At 35.0% G+C, this 16,500-nt stretch overlaps 2 protein-coding genes across 3 annotated transcripts in view; one reads left to right on the forward strand and one right to left on the reverse strand.

The window, feature by feature from the left end:
• The first annotated feature begins 109 nt into the window (after window positions 1-109).
• LOC110456996 (peptidyl-prolyl cis-trans isomerase-like) lies at window positions 110-13,816 on the forward strand. Its single transcript, XM_021508082.1, has 5 exons — window positions 110-190; window positions 8,085-8,115; window positions 9,448-9,660; window positions 10,353-10,428; window positions 13,157-13,816. The coding sequence occupies exons 1-5, from the start codon at window positions 116-118 to the stop codon at window positions 13,326-13,328; spliced, it is 567 nt and encodes a 188-aa protein (XP_021363757.1). The 5' UTR covers window positions 110-115; the 3' UTR covers window positions 13,329-13,816.
• A 1,406-nt stretch (window positions 13,817-15,222) lies between these two features.
• The window catches only part of LOC110456992 (peptidyl-prolyl cis-trans isomerase-like), a 24,240-nt gene continuing 22,962 nt past the window's right edge, over window positions 15,223-16,500 (reverse strand). For both annotated transcript variants that reach the window (XM_021508077.1, XM_021508076.1), the window contains one exon: window positions 15,223-15,904. In XM_021508077.1, coding sequence (XP_021363752.1) covers window positions 15,772-15,904 — 133 coding nt within the window. In that variant the 3' untranslated portion in view covers window positions 15,223-15,771. The remainder of the gene's footprint in view (window positions 15,905-16,500) is intronic.

The raw sequence follows: 16,500 nt of genomic DNA on the forward strand, positions 1-16,500 counted from the left end.
GTCTTATTCTGGTGATTAATACACAGCTTTCACTAGTATTTCCGCCGGAAAAGAAGTTTATTGTATTGTACGCTGGCGATTGTTTCCGATCAGCAAACGACAAAACGCAGCCATCATGTCGGAACCGAACCCAGAGGTGTTTTTAGATATTGAAATAGACGAAAAATATGAAGGACAACTAGTATTTAAGGTACGTGTTATTAAAGCAGTATTGTAATGTATGTGATGACTCTAACTCTGCCTTATCATGACGGTAGTTTACTATTCAGTGACATTATTTACAGTTTATGATCTGCAAAGAGGTATCGTTATACTACAATTCCATATGGTCATTAATTTGTTTGTGTTGGTACCCCCGGCAGGTCGGGGATTGAAAACATTATTTGCGTTATATGTTACCCAGTGCAATGTTTTAACTAATGTTGAATGTGGATCAACTCCCAATGCCGAGACGTACCAAAGTCCTTAAGAATGGTAGTTGATTTTCCCTGCTGAACGTTCAGCATTAAGATTAAGTGCAAAATCTAGTTAACCCTTTGCCAGTATAATGTGATCTTGTGGATACAGTGCTGAGTGGCTTCGACATCGTATATTAGTGAAGAAGTGCTTTTAAGCTCGGCATCAGATTCGCACTATCACAACTAGGCAAATACACCAACATACCATCTCCGGCACACATGAATACATAGCATATGCTAATACATGTAGCAAACGTAACACACATAGAGACTAGCCCTTTCATGACTTTAGCTGCTAATAAGACGATATACTTATTTAATCAGACTAAACGGATACATTTTCAAAAATCATTCACATTCATTTCTACATAATAAAAGTTATAATGTCGAGAGAAAAGAAGCAGCCGCGAAAGCTGTAATATTTTAAAATTAATTAGGACAACAGTCATATTAATGATAACTCTAATACCCTCCCGATTCAGTAATCTCTTTCTGGGTTCATTCCTTCAAGATTTCAAGATTTTTTATTCACTCCAGACACACATTTCGTGTGTAACAGGAGGTCAATCATAAATACATATAATATCATAGATACATAAAAAAGCATACATACATACATATAACAGCAAACATACATACTTGCATATAACAGCGTACATGCATACATTTAACAGCAAACATGCATACATATATACATATAATAGCATACATGCATACGTATAACAGCATACATGCATACATATAACAGCATACATGCATACATAAAACAGCATACATATAACAGCATACATGCATACATATAACAGCATACATGCATATATATTACAGCACACATGCAAACATATAACAGCTTACATGCATATATATAACAGCAAACATGCATACATATAACAGCATACATGCATACATATAACAGCATACATGCATACACATAACAGCATATATAAACCAGCATACATGCATACACATAACAGCATACAAGCATACACTTAACAGCATACATGCATACACATAACAGCATACATGCATACATAAACCAGCATACCTGCATACACATAACAGCATACATGCATACATAAACCAGAATACATGCATACATATAACAGCAAACATGCATACATATAACAGCATACATGCATACATATAACAGCATACATGCATACATATAACAGCATACATGCATACATATAACAGCATACATGCATACACATAACAGCACACATGCATACATATAACAGCATACATGCATACATATAACAGCATACATGCATACATATAACAGCATACATACATACATAAATATAACAGCATACATATAACAGCATACATGCATACAGATAACAGCATACATGTATACACATAACAGCATACATGCATACACATAACAGCATACATGCATACATATTACAGCATACATGCATACATATAACAGCATACATGCATACACATAAAATGTAACAGCATACATGCATACACATAACAGCACACATGCATACATATAACAGCATACATGCATACATGCATACATATAACAGCATACATGTATCAAAGTATCCTTTACACATATTTCTATAATCAGACAGTTCTAAAGTTCGGGGAAAGAGAAGCTGGAGCGTGTGTTGTTGGTACCACACCTTCTGNAAGGTCAATAATAAATACATATAATACCATAGATACATAAAAAAGCATACATACATACATATAACAGCAAACATACATACTTGCATATAACAGCGTACATGCATACATATAACAGCATACATGCATACATATAATGGCATACATGCATACGTATAACAGCATACATGCATACATATAACAGCATACATAAAACAGCATACATATAACAGCATACATGCATACGTATAACAGCATACATGCATACATATAACAGCACACATGCATACATATAACAGCTTACATGCATACATATAACAGCAGACATGCATACATATAACAGCAGACACGCATACATATAACAGCAGACATGCATACATATAACAGCAGACACGCATACATATAACAGCAGACATGCATACATATAACAGCATACATGCATACAGATAACAGCATACATGTATACACATAACAGCATACATGCATACATAAACCAGCATACATGTATACACATTACAGCATACATGCATACACTTAACAGCATACATGCATACACATAACAGCATACATGCAAACACATAACAGCACACATGCATACATATAACAGCATACATAAAACAGCATACATATAACAGCATACATGCATACATAAACCAGCATACATGCACATACATAACAGCATACATGCATACATATTAAAGCATACATGCATACATATAACAGCATACATGCATACACATAACAGCACATATGCATATATATAACAGCATACATGCATACATATAACAGCATACATGCATACATATAACAGCATACATACATATAACAGCATACATGCATACAGATAACAGCATACATGCATACACATAACAGCATACATAAACCAGCATACACATAACAGCATACATGCATACACATAACAGCATACATAAACCAGCATACACATAACAGCATACATGCATACACATAACAGCATACATGCGTACTTAACCAGCATACATGCATACATATAACAGCATACATCCATACATATAACAGCATACATGCATACATATAACAGCATACATGCATACACATAACAGCATACATGCATACATATTACAGCATACATGCATACATATAACAGCATGCATATGCATGCATACACATAACAGCATACATGCATACACATAACAGCACACATGCATACATATAACAGCATACATGTATCAAAGTATCCTTTACACATATTTCTATAATAAGACAGTTCTAAAGTTCGGGGAAAGAGAAGCTGGAGCGTGTGTTGTTGGTACCACACCTTCTGCCTTCTGTTTACCAACCAAGGCCTCTATTTTCTCAGCTGAAACAATTGCAATTAATCTGGATCTATGTCATTTTTAAAAGCCGAAAGAACACTAAATGGCTCGTCCGAACTACAAGTTAATTAAATATCAACATGGAAATATTCTCAATTCTTTGTATTAACTGATTTTTAATGTTTTGTCGCCTAATCTTTATTTGGATACCCAGTCCTGTCGGAATAACATGAAATGAGAGTCGATAGGGTCGCTAAGGGAGCGCTTACCTATAACCGTAAGATATTAAACTGCCTTACTTTAATTTCAAGGTATACCTTATATTGGCTCATGACGATACACTGTTCGGCTGGCCCAAAAAAAAATTGGGGGCGAGTACAAAAATTATTTCACATGCCCAAAATGAATATTGGTAGCCCAATTATTTTACTAAGATTTTATTCAGTGTTGAGCAATAAAAAGTGCAAATAAAGCAATATAAATAGATGTTCTTTATTCTTCAATCAAACCCTCCCGACACATAACCCTAAAAACCCTCCCCTCATTCCCATAGTCTTCATTGTCACTGAATTCGCCTGGTAGGAATTTACAACTGCAGACGACTTTGTTATATTAAGATAAAAATAGTCACGTGACCCCTTGACGATCAGCTGGCGATTTTGGGGCGACTTAGGGTTCACTACCTGATATATCCTGCGAACAGGACAGCTTAGTCTTAAAATTTTGCCTATATGGTTAAAAATACAGCTTCTTTGCATTGTGTGTTAAAAAAACACACGATAATTCGCGTGACATCGCACAATACACGCGCTTTGGCGAGAATTGGTTCTTGGCGAGAATTGGTCGGCAACCAGTAACGTTACTGGTGATACGGCAGACCAAACAACATAAAATAGTAACTTACAGCGAAGAAAACTTACGACTTATAAGAATACATTAGTTAACTTACTTAAATCCCCAGCCCTTGTTTGTATCCGCCATGTTGACTATCTGTGTCAATTCTGATGCACTTGCACGTTTTAACGGCGTGACCCAAAGTACAGGATTTCCGAAAATGGGTGTTCCGAAGTAGGGGTGGTTAATTTATGGGAGTAAACTACGATTTTGAGAATAATAATGTACTCGCCCAATGATATATTTTTGGGCCAGTAACTATCCATATTTTGACAATTTCTAGTCGCCCAATCAAGGTTTTGGTCGCCTTTGGCGACCAGGCGACCGGCTGTGTCCTACGCTGCAATAAGACGTATCCTCTCGCGGTTACGCCTAGTCTACATATCTAACAGTGTCTTCTGTAATACCAAATATATTTTACGAATGTGGCTAGTATTTTGATATTTTTCACGAGTGTGCAGCACGAGTGAAAGATATCAAAATATTAGCCACACTCGTGAAATACATTTGGTATTACTGAATGGGAGAAATGGGAGAGAATGATATCAAAATATTAGCCACACGCTTAGCCTAACTTTGGACTTGGAGACGCTGACGCCATGATTCATTTGACAAGAGTTTTCTCCGATAAAAAAAGTCAAAATTACTGATCTGCATAGTGTGCTGGTTTTTATGAAAATGAAAGTAAACTGAGGAATCAAACGTCGTTTTTCCCCAGAGAATAATCCCCCCATGATAGCCAACAGATGATTATTTGTCTCAGACATATTTTCTCGAGGCCTGCGTATTGTTAAGCTAGTCAGGCTTTTACCAGATGGGCCACTTGTAATACTTCCCATGGTAGTTTGTAGTAAGTGTTTTAATTGGTCAAATCAGCAAAAGTGATATTTGTCATTAGTGAATAATATGAAATTTTTCAAATACCACTTTTATAGAATGAATGATTTTCAATATTTCACTGGTAAGGATGTAATAAAAATGTATAGGTCTTTGTTTTGTAACCATTGAAATACTGGAAATTGGAGCTAATCCCTTGTTTTCACAGTTTAATATTCCTTCGAAAAATCAATTTGTCGAAAATCTGTTTGTAGTATAGGATTTATCTCCCTTCGTCCGTACTTTACAAAAGTTTTGACAAATATTTTATTTCCCTGAGGAATATAGTACAGCTACATTTGTGTTTCTTATCTTGTGTCCCTTTTTTATATATATACATCCTTGGTTACAAAAATGTACCCAAGAGGTGTCCGCACCAATATTATTTCATTTGTATACGTTTATACACTCTGGTTTGGTAGTGAGTCGCCAAATTCTGGTTTTTGATCTGTAAGATTTTTCTTTTTCTTTTGTTTTGTGACTTAAAAACTGTTTATTTTCAACGCAAATTTTTCAAACAACCTCGACTGCCACGTGTATGACACTCCTCAGTCACAGTCCGATAAATGCATACATTCCTAATTATCTTCATAGTTTACCTGAACAGTTTTCCGTCAAACCAGACACCATACTCGCCTAGTTGTGAAAATGTCAGGTGTTATAACACAGAAAAAAATATAGACGAAACATATGCAGTTAACATACAATATTTACATTTGTATGGCATTGTCACTATATAGCCTCTTTGAAAGCTGTGTCGTTGATGGGACTTTAATTGACATGCAGCACGAGACACAATTCTTAGCGTATTAATACAACACTGACCGGAACTACAATATCCAATAAAAATAAACATGACGGCTGCTGAAATATCGCTGGGCATTGTGAGACTTGACCATGTCATTGTAAAGAGGTATGGCGGGTTGCTATGCCTATTTCCCCAAAGTTATGTTACGCTAGTGCGCGCATCCAACCGTGCACTGCTATGACGCGTCCTCGGGTATTTTTATACAGGTATACGTAGCTATATCGGAATCCTGTGTCTAAGAATAGATTTTTGTAAACAGAAGAATTTAAGGCCATGGCTATTAATACATGCGTTTGACGATAAAGGTTCAACACAATGCTTATTTCACGTTATTTATATTGATTTATAACAAAGTATAGGCTTATATTTAATACAAAATCGTGCAATCTATACGAAACAGTTTTGAACGGATTTAATTTTCCTCACTATTACCTGCGTTCGGTAAATCAGTAGCATTCATAATGAGTTCTGAGAAAGTATCCGGTCTCGGGCGATAATCCGCATGTCGCACTAAATAGTAACGAAATTATTACTAACAAAACTGATAACTCAATAGGTATGTTATTAAANCTGTTACACTGCACTGATCAACAGGGGTTCGTTACAAATGTCTGAAATACACATATTCTATAGACCTACTGACATATATGTTACAGACCTACTGATATGAGTCACAGCACACATAAACATTTCAGACATTTGTAACGAACCCCTGTACTCCGTCGCAAGATCACTCACTTCAAACGATATCAGTTTCACGCGTCTCGCACCACGGTTTCCTCAGTTTCTGATCACGACATGTCAAATAACGAGGCTGTTATAGAATCTATCGACTGTAGTCAGATTCCGATACAGTTATAGAATCTACCTACTGTAGTCAGATTCCCATACAATCAACAAATAAATTCACGTCTGGATTCTTCACAAATTGATACTGAATTGTGGAATAAAATTGAATTGTTTGTTAAAATTTCAAAGTACTACTTTGTTTGCCAATCAGCACGCGACCATACGCTGCTCAAATTATTGAACGAAATTGTGTGGACTGTCGATAAGGCGGGCATTTTTAATTTTAAATATAAATTATAAGTTAAAAAAGAACATAAGAGGCAGAGAAAACGTAAATATAAGTATTGAACTGTTTTTGTATGGTATTTATGATCTATTTGAATGACACAGCTTGCGCGCATTATGTTGTTTGCTTTGCAAAGCTGTGTCATTCAAATAGATCATAAATACCATACAAAAACAGTTCAATGCTTAATTAAACTATGGCGTGTCAAACGTTGCAATATTCAATAATTTGATATTTATGTTCGAATTTTTATATTTGTGTTCAATAATTGTAAATATATGTTTGATAAAAAATGTTTAACTCCTTCTTGTGTTTGGGTCATTCTCATAATACCGACCATTGAAGCCGAGCCGAGTTGTAGGCACTAAAGTACTATATACAGAACGATTACGGTTAGTCAGGAGGCTTGGTTTTGTTCTTCATACCATGCTATTTGGTTACTTGGTTTTTTCCCCTACGAGATTGTAATACCTTGGTTAAAGTCATTGTGGTTATAAAACGTATGTACAACGCTTGATACATTACATTAAAATGTAAACATTTATGATAAATGTTTTTTTATAAGAGAAAATAAATACCGATTTGCTTCCTGATTAGCAATCAACACCAATATTGTTATAAACGGATATGCAAATCCTCATTCGTTTATTTGAACGCGTACATTGATGATTGATAAGGGTATTTGGAGTAAGCTACACCCTATAATTTCTTGCTGACTCAAAACCTTTTTTCTAAGACGTTGATATAAATTACCGATGTCCGTGCCTGTTATATTGTATCCGATGTTATTGAATATACTCACAGTCACTCGTCAACATTTGATGTCAATGCTATGGTACCGATTTCCACTCTCGACAGCTATAATGTCAACAACAAAATAAATAAAGTTGTTGGATTAGACAGACATCAAATGCAAAGAGGTTCTACAATTGTTCGATATAATATAGAATATTAATTGGCAAATTGAAAAGCATACACTGTCGCTCACCAATGAAATCGTTTTGCACTGTATGGTTTTGCTACGATGACTAATAAACATATTTATAATCTTATAATTTAAGCTTTTTGCGGACATCGCGCCATTAACTGCAGGTAAGTTTAAAACTAGCTAGTTTACGGCATTTATAGTCAAATGAGACAGTGCTGTCTTGCAGTATTGCAATCATAATCAGTGTTGTTTATACACTCTTCAGCATTATTCAGGTTAGTCATGCCTCAGACATACATTTAATGTTAACTTATCTATGTCTTAAATGTATCAACGTAGTCCCAATGGTAAACCATGATAAAAGTCCATTCTCGTAATTCTGTTTGGTTGTTTGGATATTTCCCTGTCAATTATAACGTAAATAGTGACATGAGACGATTTTAATATTTCATCGCTGTCACCTGATGATTTTTTTACAGATCTTAAACTAATTATGGAAAACTTTTTAAAGTGACAGTGGGAGACTTTCGGATTTTTGTTTGCATCTTCTAAATATTTTAAACCTTTAATTTAAGTTTTAATATTTTATTTTATTCATTTCCTTTTCTTTTTATGTATTCTTATTGCATAGCTATTTAGATTATGTACTTGCTCTGCGTCAGTAATGGATTTGCATGGTTCATACTGTATATTGTCCACCTACCCCTACCTCAAATTACAAACCTCTGCCCTATGAATCATACATATTCCATCCATGCTTAATGTCTCCGTCATAAAACCCTGTTGTACTTTATCCCACGGAACAAGCCATTCATTATGGAATTTATTTGATCAGCTGAATAATTTGGAACTGGTTCGCGATAGTTTTATGATATTATAAATATGAATGTTCTCATTTAAACGATCCTCATACAGTGATCCTTCAATATATTATAATCGAAAATTTCTTAATTTGTTAAGATCAATATCAAGAATTATCTATTTGGTAAAATAATATATAGTCACTGCAGTGATCATAAATGTGTATGATGAAAGTGTTCGTCATGTACCGACAGACCTTTTTTGAGACCGGTAAGACCGGTAAGATTTGTTACCCGCTATAAATAACTATTAAAGCTATGAGTGCAACAACCTTTACCCATGATTGCTTTTCGAAATCAATAGTAAATCAAATGTATTTGTTCTAATTGAGTAACTTATTGAAGTGAGGTTAATTCTTGTTTTATTCTGAGTTTCATGAAAACAAATTATTAGCACGTTGTATATAAGGAGTAAATGTAAGTTTTTCCTTTCATTATTTCCTGTGATCAGACGTGTAGTTTATGCTCAGACGTGTAGTTTATGTTCGAATGTTCAGTTTTTCCTAAGGATGCAGTCTTCGTATTGTATTAAATATATACATGTATGTAGATATTTTCCTATAACTTGTTTCTATTTTCCCCGTTTACTGTAACAAATGTTCGATCTCCTTGTATTATGTGATTTTGTTCTTTAAGAAAACTTCCGGGCATTGTGCACGGGTGAACGAGGAGAAAATGGCAAAACTAAAGAGGAGTTGCTTTGCTACAAAGGCAGTTGTTTTCATAGAATCATCCCTAAATTCATGTGTCAAGGAGGAGATTTCGTACTTGGAAATGGGACGGGCGGAATGAGCATTTACGGAAAAAAGTTCGCGGATGAAAATTTCGTCCTGAAGCACACTGGCCGAGGTACAGTAAGCATACGTAGTATCCTTCTATTTAATTGCATTGTAATGCAAATATAGGGCCATGACTATCCACACGTCCTGTAGGTGTATACAACACTGTAATATGCATCGTTTTGCGCTGGGAATATCAAGTAATGAAAAGGCAGATCGCGTAATAACACCATTTGTAAAGTCAAAGCAGCAACTTAATTGGAATCAATTTGTAGACAGCAAATTACACGCTGTAAAACCTAAAATCGGTGATTGGCATCCAACATATAGAGAAAACCGTCGAGGCAAGGAAGCCCTTGCCCGTCTCCGGATGGGCCAACCATATATTACCCATTCTTATTTATTGAAAGGCGAAGACCAGCCTCAATCAATAGCGAAACATTTCCAATCAAACAGTTGTTATTAGATTCATTGACATACAGCCAACACGGGAAAATGTGTATGGTGATATAAAAAAAATCTCCAATCTCTCCGAAACAGTCTCTTACCTACCTTAACAATAACAGTTATCACTTACATTCCGCCAAGTCGGAGTTGTCGTTTATCATTTTGTTTGTTTGATGTCAAGTCCTTTAACATGAGTTGTCTACCGTGTATTGACCTCTTCTCTGTAGATGGGCGGTAAAGAACATAACACTATAATAATATTTTTACTGTATCTGAGCTGCACTTGAAACACATATGTGATTATCTTTCCAACAGGTATTTTGTCTATGGCCAATTCGGGAGCGAACACCAATAGTTCCCAATTTTTCATCTGCACAGCCGAAACTTCATGGTAAATGTATATTGAATTATTACGCATTATTTGTACATTTGAAAATAAATTCATAGCCTTGAGTACAAACCATAATCGATTATCACAAGTTTGAGATCTTGTCTTTATCAAGTAAACACAAAGTGACCAGGGACTCAAACAGATACACCCTTAAATCGTCAAAGATGTCAGGTGTGAATTTTGACTCCTTAGCGAGATACATGTAGTTGACTACCAAATCAACTACCAAAATATCGTCATGCGTAGAAGCTGGTGTTGGCATACAATGGAATCAACATAACTAACATGTCGAGAGGGTTCGTGAAGTATCTTGTAAACACAAGTTGTTTTCACTACGGCCGCACTGACAATGCGTTCTTTTCCATACATGTAACCCCCATACTTAAATTGGGGATACAAACAGGAGGCCCAAGGAACCTGCATTGCTCTGCTATAATGTTTTTATTGAGTTGTCAATACATGTTCCAAAACACTTTTGATCATGTGACTAACAGACTGAACGTTCGTTTGAAAAAAAAATAGATTTATTTCCACTGAAGCTATAGCTACCTGGCATATAGTATTCGGCTTATGTAGCCTTAAATGTGGATTAAGATAATTAATTTGAAAAAAAAAGCCAGATAGTCTTTTAATAATAATATACAACCTTTATATATTTACCCAAACAAGCTAAATAGCAAATGATATTTCCCTATAACGTTTCCATTGACATTACGGTATCATGAGAGATCTTCATACACGTGGCATGTATTTTGCAAGTTGTATTTGTTCTTATAACAGTTATAAAGTCTTTGTAAGTACAATTTTTTTCGATATGACCAAGCAGATAATGGGTATGCCCAAAGAGGTTACACTATGTCACATGCTTTGGACTTTATATTACTTATCTATTGGGTTGTCCGCTGAACGACTATTATTGTTTAACAAAAAACCTAGGCAAGTGAAAATGGCTTTAATTTTCTAAATCTAAATCTATGTGTATGCCCAACAAACATATTTCAGTTCTTCAAAAAACAAAATGTTTTTGGTCTATATTCGATTCAAAACTATCATTTCATCCTATAAAAATATTAAAGACAAATTCTCATCATTTTCTCAAAAGATTAACAAATAGGAAGCACATCTTGCCGTGTTGATGAGTCTGTATCCCTCACTTGTTTGTTAAAACTGTACTATGGCCTCTCCCTATAACCCCAATTCGCCTCCATCCTCTATTCCATCAAAATTTGATGTCTTTGTTTGAATTTCCAAATTGGGTATTGCTATGAAAAATATAACTGTTTTCATTGTGGTTGTCGTAATTCAATGTAACTAGTTGAAATTTTCAGTCGATCGGGATCATTTTCAAACAGTTTTAAATTCGGAGCTGATCGCAGTTATCAGACTGTCATTAACATTTCATATCTTTGTTCAAAACGGAATAACCTGATAAAATATTTGGTATGGTTCCATTTTTCATTTTTTATTAAGCTCAACAGTCTTAGATTTGTTACCTTCATGCGTTGTGTGTCAAGCATTCAAATACGGAGAACCCCTTGCATATTGTTCAAAGTTGCAACTTTGAAGGCATGTAACAATTAATGCAAGGCATATTCTTATTACGTTTAGGTCGAGAAGGTACAAATGCGCCATAATATTTTTGTGTTTGATACAATTTCATTGCCATTTATAAGTGTTATTTGCCTACCTGTATTGGGACTGCGCCCACGTCTGCTATCAGTTAGCTCAGTACTCGTTGGTTAGAGCGACTATACTATGACCAGAGGTCAAGTGTTCAGATCCCGATCTGACTAGTTGCACTTTTACTTCCAATATCGCTGTTGTAGATATCTTTCAGAACATCGCTATTTTTTCCATAAAAGTTTTACAAAGAATGGGTTCTGCTTTCAGAAATGATTTCTTAAAGCTATCGTTATGCCGGTAAAAAAGCTAATATTTAAATTTTGTAGTGGAACGGGTACCCTAACTACTTAACTATAATAGGTAGCAGATCTAGAGTACAGTAGAAATGGCTTGACCCTAAAAATAAAGGGCATGTCTCGGATAAACATGGATAGCAGATTAATCCTGCACAACATACCTACATATATATATATATGTATCCACTACATTTTGAATACGTTTTGTTGAGAAGAATGAATATTTTTTCAAAAAGGGATTTCCCCAGATTTGGGACTTGTGAAAACCATGGTTACCACATCAAAAAACGCCAATAAATGCAAAAAAAACATTATATTTGACCCACGCAAGTAGTATTTTTCTTCTTAATATCTGTCTTAAGTTAAATATCACCTACTCGGTAACAGAAATACTCACGTTTTAGCATAGGTTGCAAACTGGATTTTTCACAATATGTACACATGTGCACGTGCCGAGTACAAAAATAGACTACATGAAAAGCTGGCTTTTGTTGTGTAGACACAGATTCGTAAATGGCCAAAAATGTAGTCTCAAGCCAATTCGATTTTTTTTTTAATTTTAAATGTGAAGTCCACATAGTCCAATTCATCATGTATATGCCAATTTTAGAGCTGTTTTTCTTTTAAACTTTTGATACATGTAATATTACAGGGGTTATTCATTGTACAAAAATATCACCCATTGCCACCGTAAGTGTCTGTACACTGCTCCATAGCATGTTCATTGAATTCAAATATTTCATCAAGATTTTGTTTGCCTGTGAATTTTGATGAAATGGATTTGTTGATATTTAGATTATCTTTTACAGGCTTGACGGTAAACACGTAGTGTTTGGGCAACTTGTAAAAGGTTTTAGAACCTTAGAAAGGATGGAATCTATGGGAACTGATTCCGGTCAGCCCAAGAACAGAGTGCTCATATCTAACTGTGGACAGATAACCGATCAACACAGTGACTCAGAGGAAGAAACAGGGCAATAGCGCCACCTTAAAGAGACCAACCAATGCACCGAGTGATAAAGGACATGGTTACATAATTATCATACTTCTGAAATAGGTTTTCTTACAAAAATTGTTATAGATGCTAAATACGACTACTTTATATGATTAACAACACTGGTGATTGTGATCACAGACCATGTCGTATATTCTATTTTGTCAAATATATTCAGCAATTTAAGCGAAATTAATTCGACTTAGTCTATTTATTTTTATCTTTTGATAGCCATGAGTAAACCATATCATTTGTGTGAGGAAACATTTGACATATTCGGGATGGATGGAGGAAATCAGCTGAAAGGGCTTGCCAATGATGTTGTGGTTGCAGCGCATGGCATAATAAAATATCTGATGTAATTTAACGTCAAACTCAGTAAGTAGTATTTAACAAATTATATACAGTAAAACGCTAATGAGAGATCCCTTTGCAGAGTCGTGGATTTTCTTTTGTGTTCTCTCTAATATGGAAAGCGAAGGACACCTAAATAAATTTTACTGCGCTCATTTTTTCTTTATTTTCCCTCTACTCTCTAACAACTTTTTTGTCTTACTTGGTAATTAATACCTCTCCTCCGGCTAAAGTGTTGAACGTTCGCCCACCTGATGATGGTTATGGATTGTGTCTCCTGGTATAGACAATTCAAAACCCTTAAATCCCGTTATACTCTCTGATTTTGTTTTCTGCTTTGTATTGGTGGAGATAAAGGCTGGTTAGCGGATGCATTTTTCATTTAAAGGATTAACAAATACGTTTTCTTATTCTAATACAAAAAGTGTCAAATAAGTAAAATATTGTAATAATGGGATCACGAAATCAATGAAATTCATCTTCGGCGTTCATAACCTCTTACAGGGGGAAGTCCTGATACTCTATGGTACATTGTCGAATAGGGAACAGACACTCAAAATTACCGGGATTACGTTCACTGCACACTGGAATATGTCATGATGAAATTGAAGGCACCTGCTGAGCTTTTTAATTGATTTTCAAACCACTGATCAATCGCTTGGCCGATACCTGTCATTTAATATTATATTGAAGTGACAACCGACATCGAAGTCAGTCAATTTTACCATTAAGCTGCAGCACTATTCTTTTGATGTAAATCAAAGGATAAAACTGTTCTAGCGTCTACAATGTGGCGCGTGCAAAGCCTTCGATTTCGTTGACATATTTCAGGGGCTCGGAAAATACAAGAGCGTAACCACAGGAACTTCTAGGAATCGATGCCACTTCCAGAACATGGTTGGTGTGCTTCAGAGTTCAAGTCAACACCATGGTATTACAATTTTGAGAAGTACAAGCAATTATCAGCAGCAGATGCAGCCTTCATTTGAAAGGTAAACCTGCACATATACTTGGTATCATTGGAAAGATGATTTTTGTCACAGAATTCAGTGCAATAACATCATTTTTAGATAATGAATTTGTTGGTACAAGAAAGAAGTAAAACGCATCATGGCAATCACAGACTCTTACAGGGGCACCCCTCACCTTACTTATTGGCATAATTTGAAAGTAAATTCATGTAGCTGTCGGGATTCATAAAATGCTTTGTGTACATATTTCTGTTCTATAACAGCCAAACTTCTCCAACATCACTGGAAATAATGTTTTTGTAGCTTTTAGAAAATGCATATTCTGTGTAATTCAGTGCTAATGTTAAATTTGTTTGAAAAAAAGATGTGCATCTTTTGGAAGCAAAATCCCGCATTGGTTAATAGTGAAAAGTTAAAAGGAATCTACACCTCTTTCAGCAAATGTTTTTGAGCTATAAAACTACTGAAATACTTGTTCCTGTATTTAGCCGGCTGCATTTGAATGGAATCACTGGAAGGAGACTTATTGGCACTTTCAGAATGAAACAAAACAAAATAAGTTTACAGCAGATTTTATTTAGGTAGCACAAAGAAGTATCAAGGATGAAAAAGAATACACAAGCTAAATAAAATGCACATAGAATGTTTGGTGGGATCGAATATAATTAAAAAGCTGTCAAGAACTCCGTACAGTACAACCATTATGACATGCTATATTACATAAAATGAACCACAAAAGGTAGCACAGATTAAAACTGATACTGCATAACAGTCAGGGGTTTTGACACTGTTGTAAATAGATCAATTTAATTGGTCATCTTCCTGTAACCAGGGATATTTTGGTGCAGGAACTTATATTTTTGTATAACCTGTCAATGGTTGGTCATTTTTAATGTCAGCTTTAACAAATCTTAACAAAATACAAATGACACTAGATGTGATCTAAATTGAATCATTCAACATGCTAATTTCAAAAATTCACAGTATTCTTAATGCGACCCATAGAAATGATAATGTGCATGTGCATAATTAATATCTGTACACCTGTCATTCAGTGATAATTGTTCCGATAGCATTTGAAAGACACAGCTGTCGGCTTAAGAAACTAAAGCTCGCCACAGTTCTCGATAGTAATTTTTTTTTTGGTTGCTCCATTTGCGGAGCCATAACTTTCAATCTTCTTCACTACATCCAGACCGTCTTCCACAGATCCAAACACCACATGTTTACCATCCAACCTGTAAAAATAATATATACGTTGGAAATTTTGGCCATACAACCTTTACAAACAAAATTTGAAATGCATTTACCTTAAAACCATGAAGCTGTAACAAGAATCCCATGTGGATTAATGTCTCCTCAGTTGTTATACAACTATTTTGGGTTGTGATGTAACAAAGCAAAATGATATACATACAGCAAACATACCTTTTTAACAGTGAATTTGACAACAAAATGATCTTGTAGAGTGACCAGCATATATCATATGTGAATATATTGTGTCATACTTTGTGACAGTTTCTTCTGAAATGATATTGTGAGCATTATTATCTAAAATAATCTTGCCATTCACAGTCCATTCAGGAGTATAGACTCCCTATCATCTAAGGATATTTTATGGAATAATGGTATGAATTAATACATCGATTAGTTTCTTCTGGTATGTTATTTAAAGGTATTGCACCGTGTAAATTATTATGGTCCCAAACTTCAGCTCCGTTAAGATCATTTCCTTGGAGTAAGAAATTCTGGCTAACAATTACCACCAATTTTCATAAATAGCACTAACAAACCTTAACTGTCAAAATCAAAGATTTGTTTATCCGATCAGTCT

This window comes from Mizuhopecten yessoensis, unplaced genomic scaffold (assembly GCF_002113885.1).
Source record: "Mizuhopecten yessoensis strain PY_sf001 unplaced genomic scaffold, ASM211388v2 scaffold8991, whole genome shotgun sequence".
Lineage (NCBI taxonomy): Eukaryota > Metazoa > Mollusca > Bivalvia > Pectinida > Pectinidae > Mizuhopecten > Mizuhopecten yessoensis.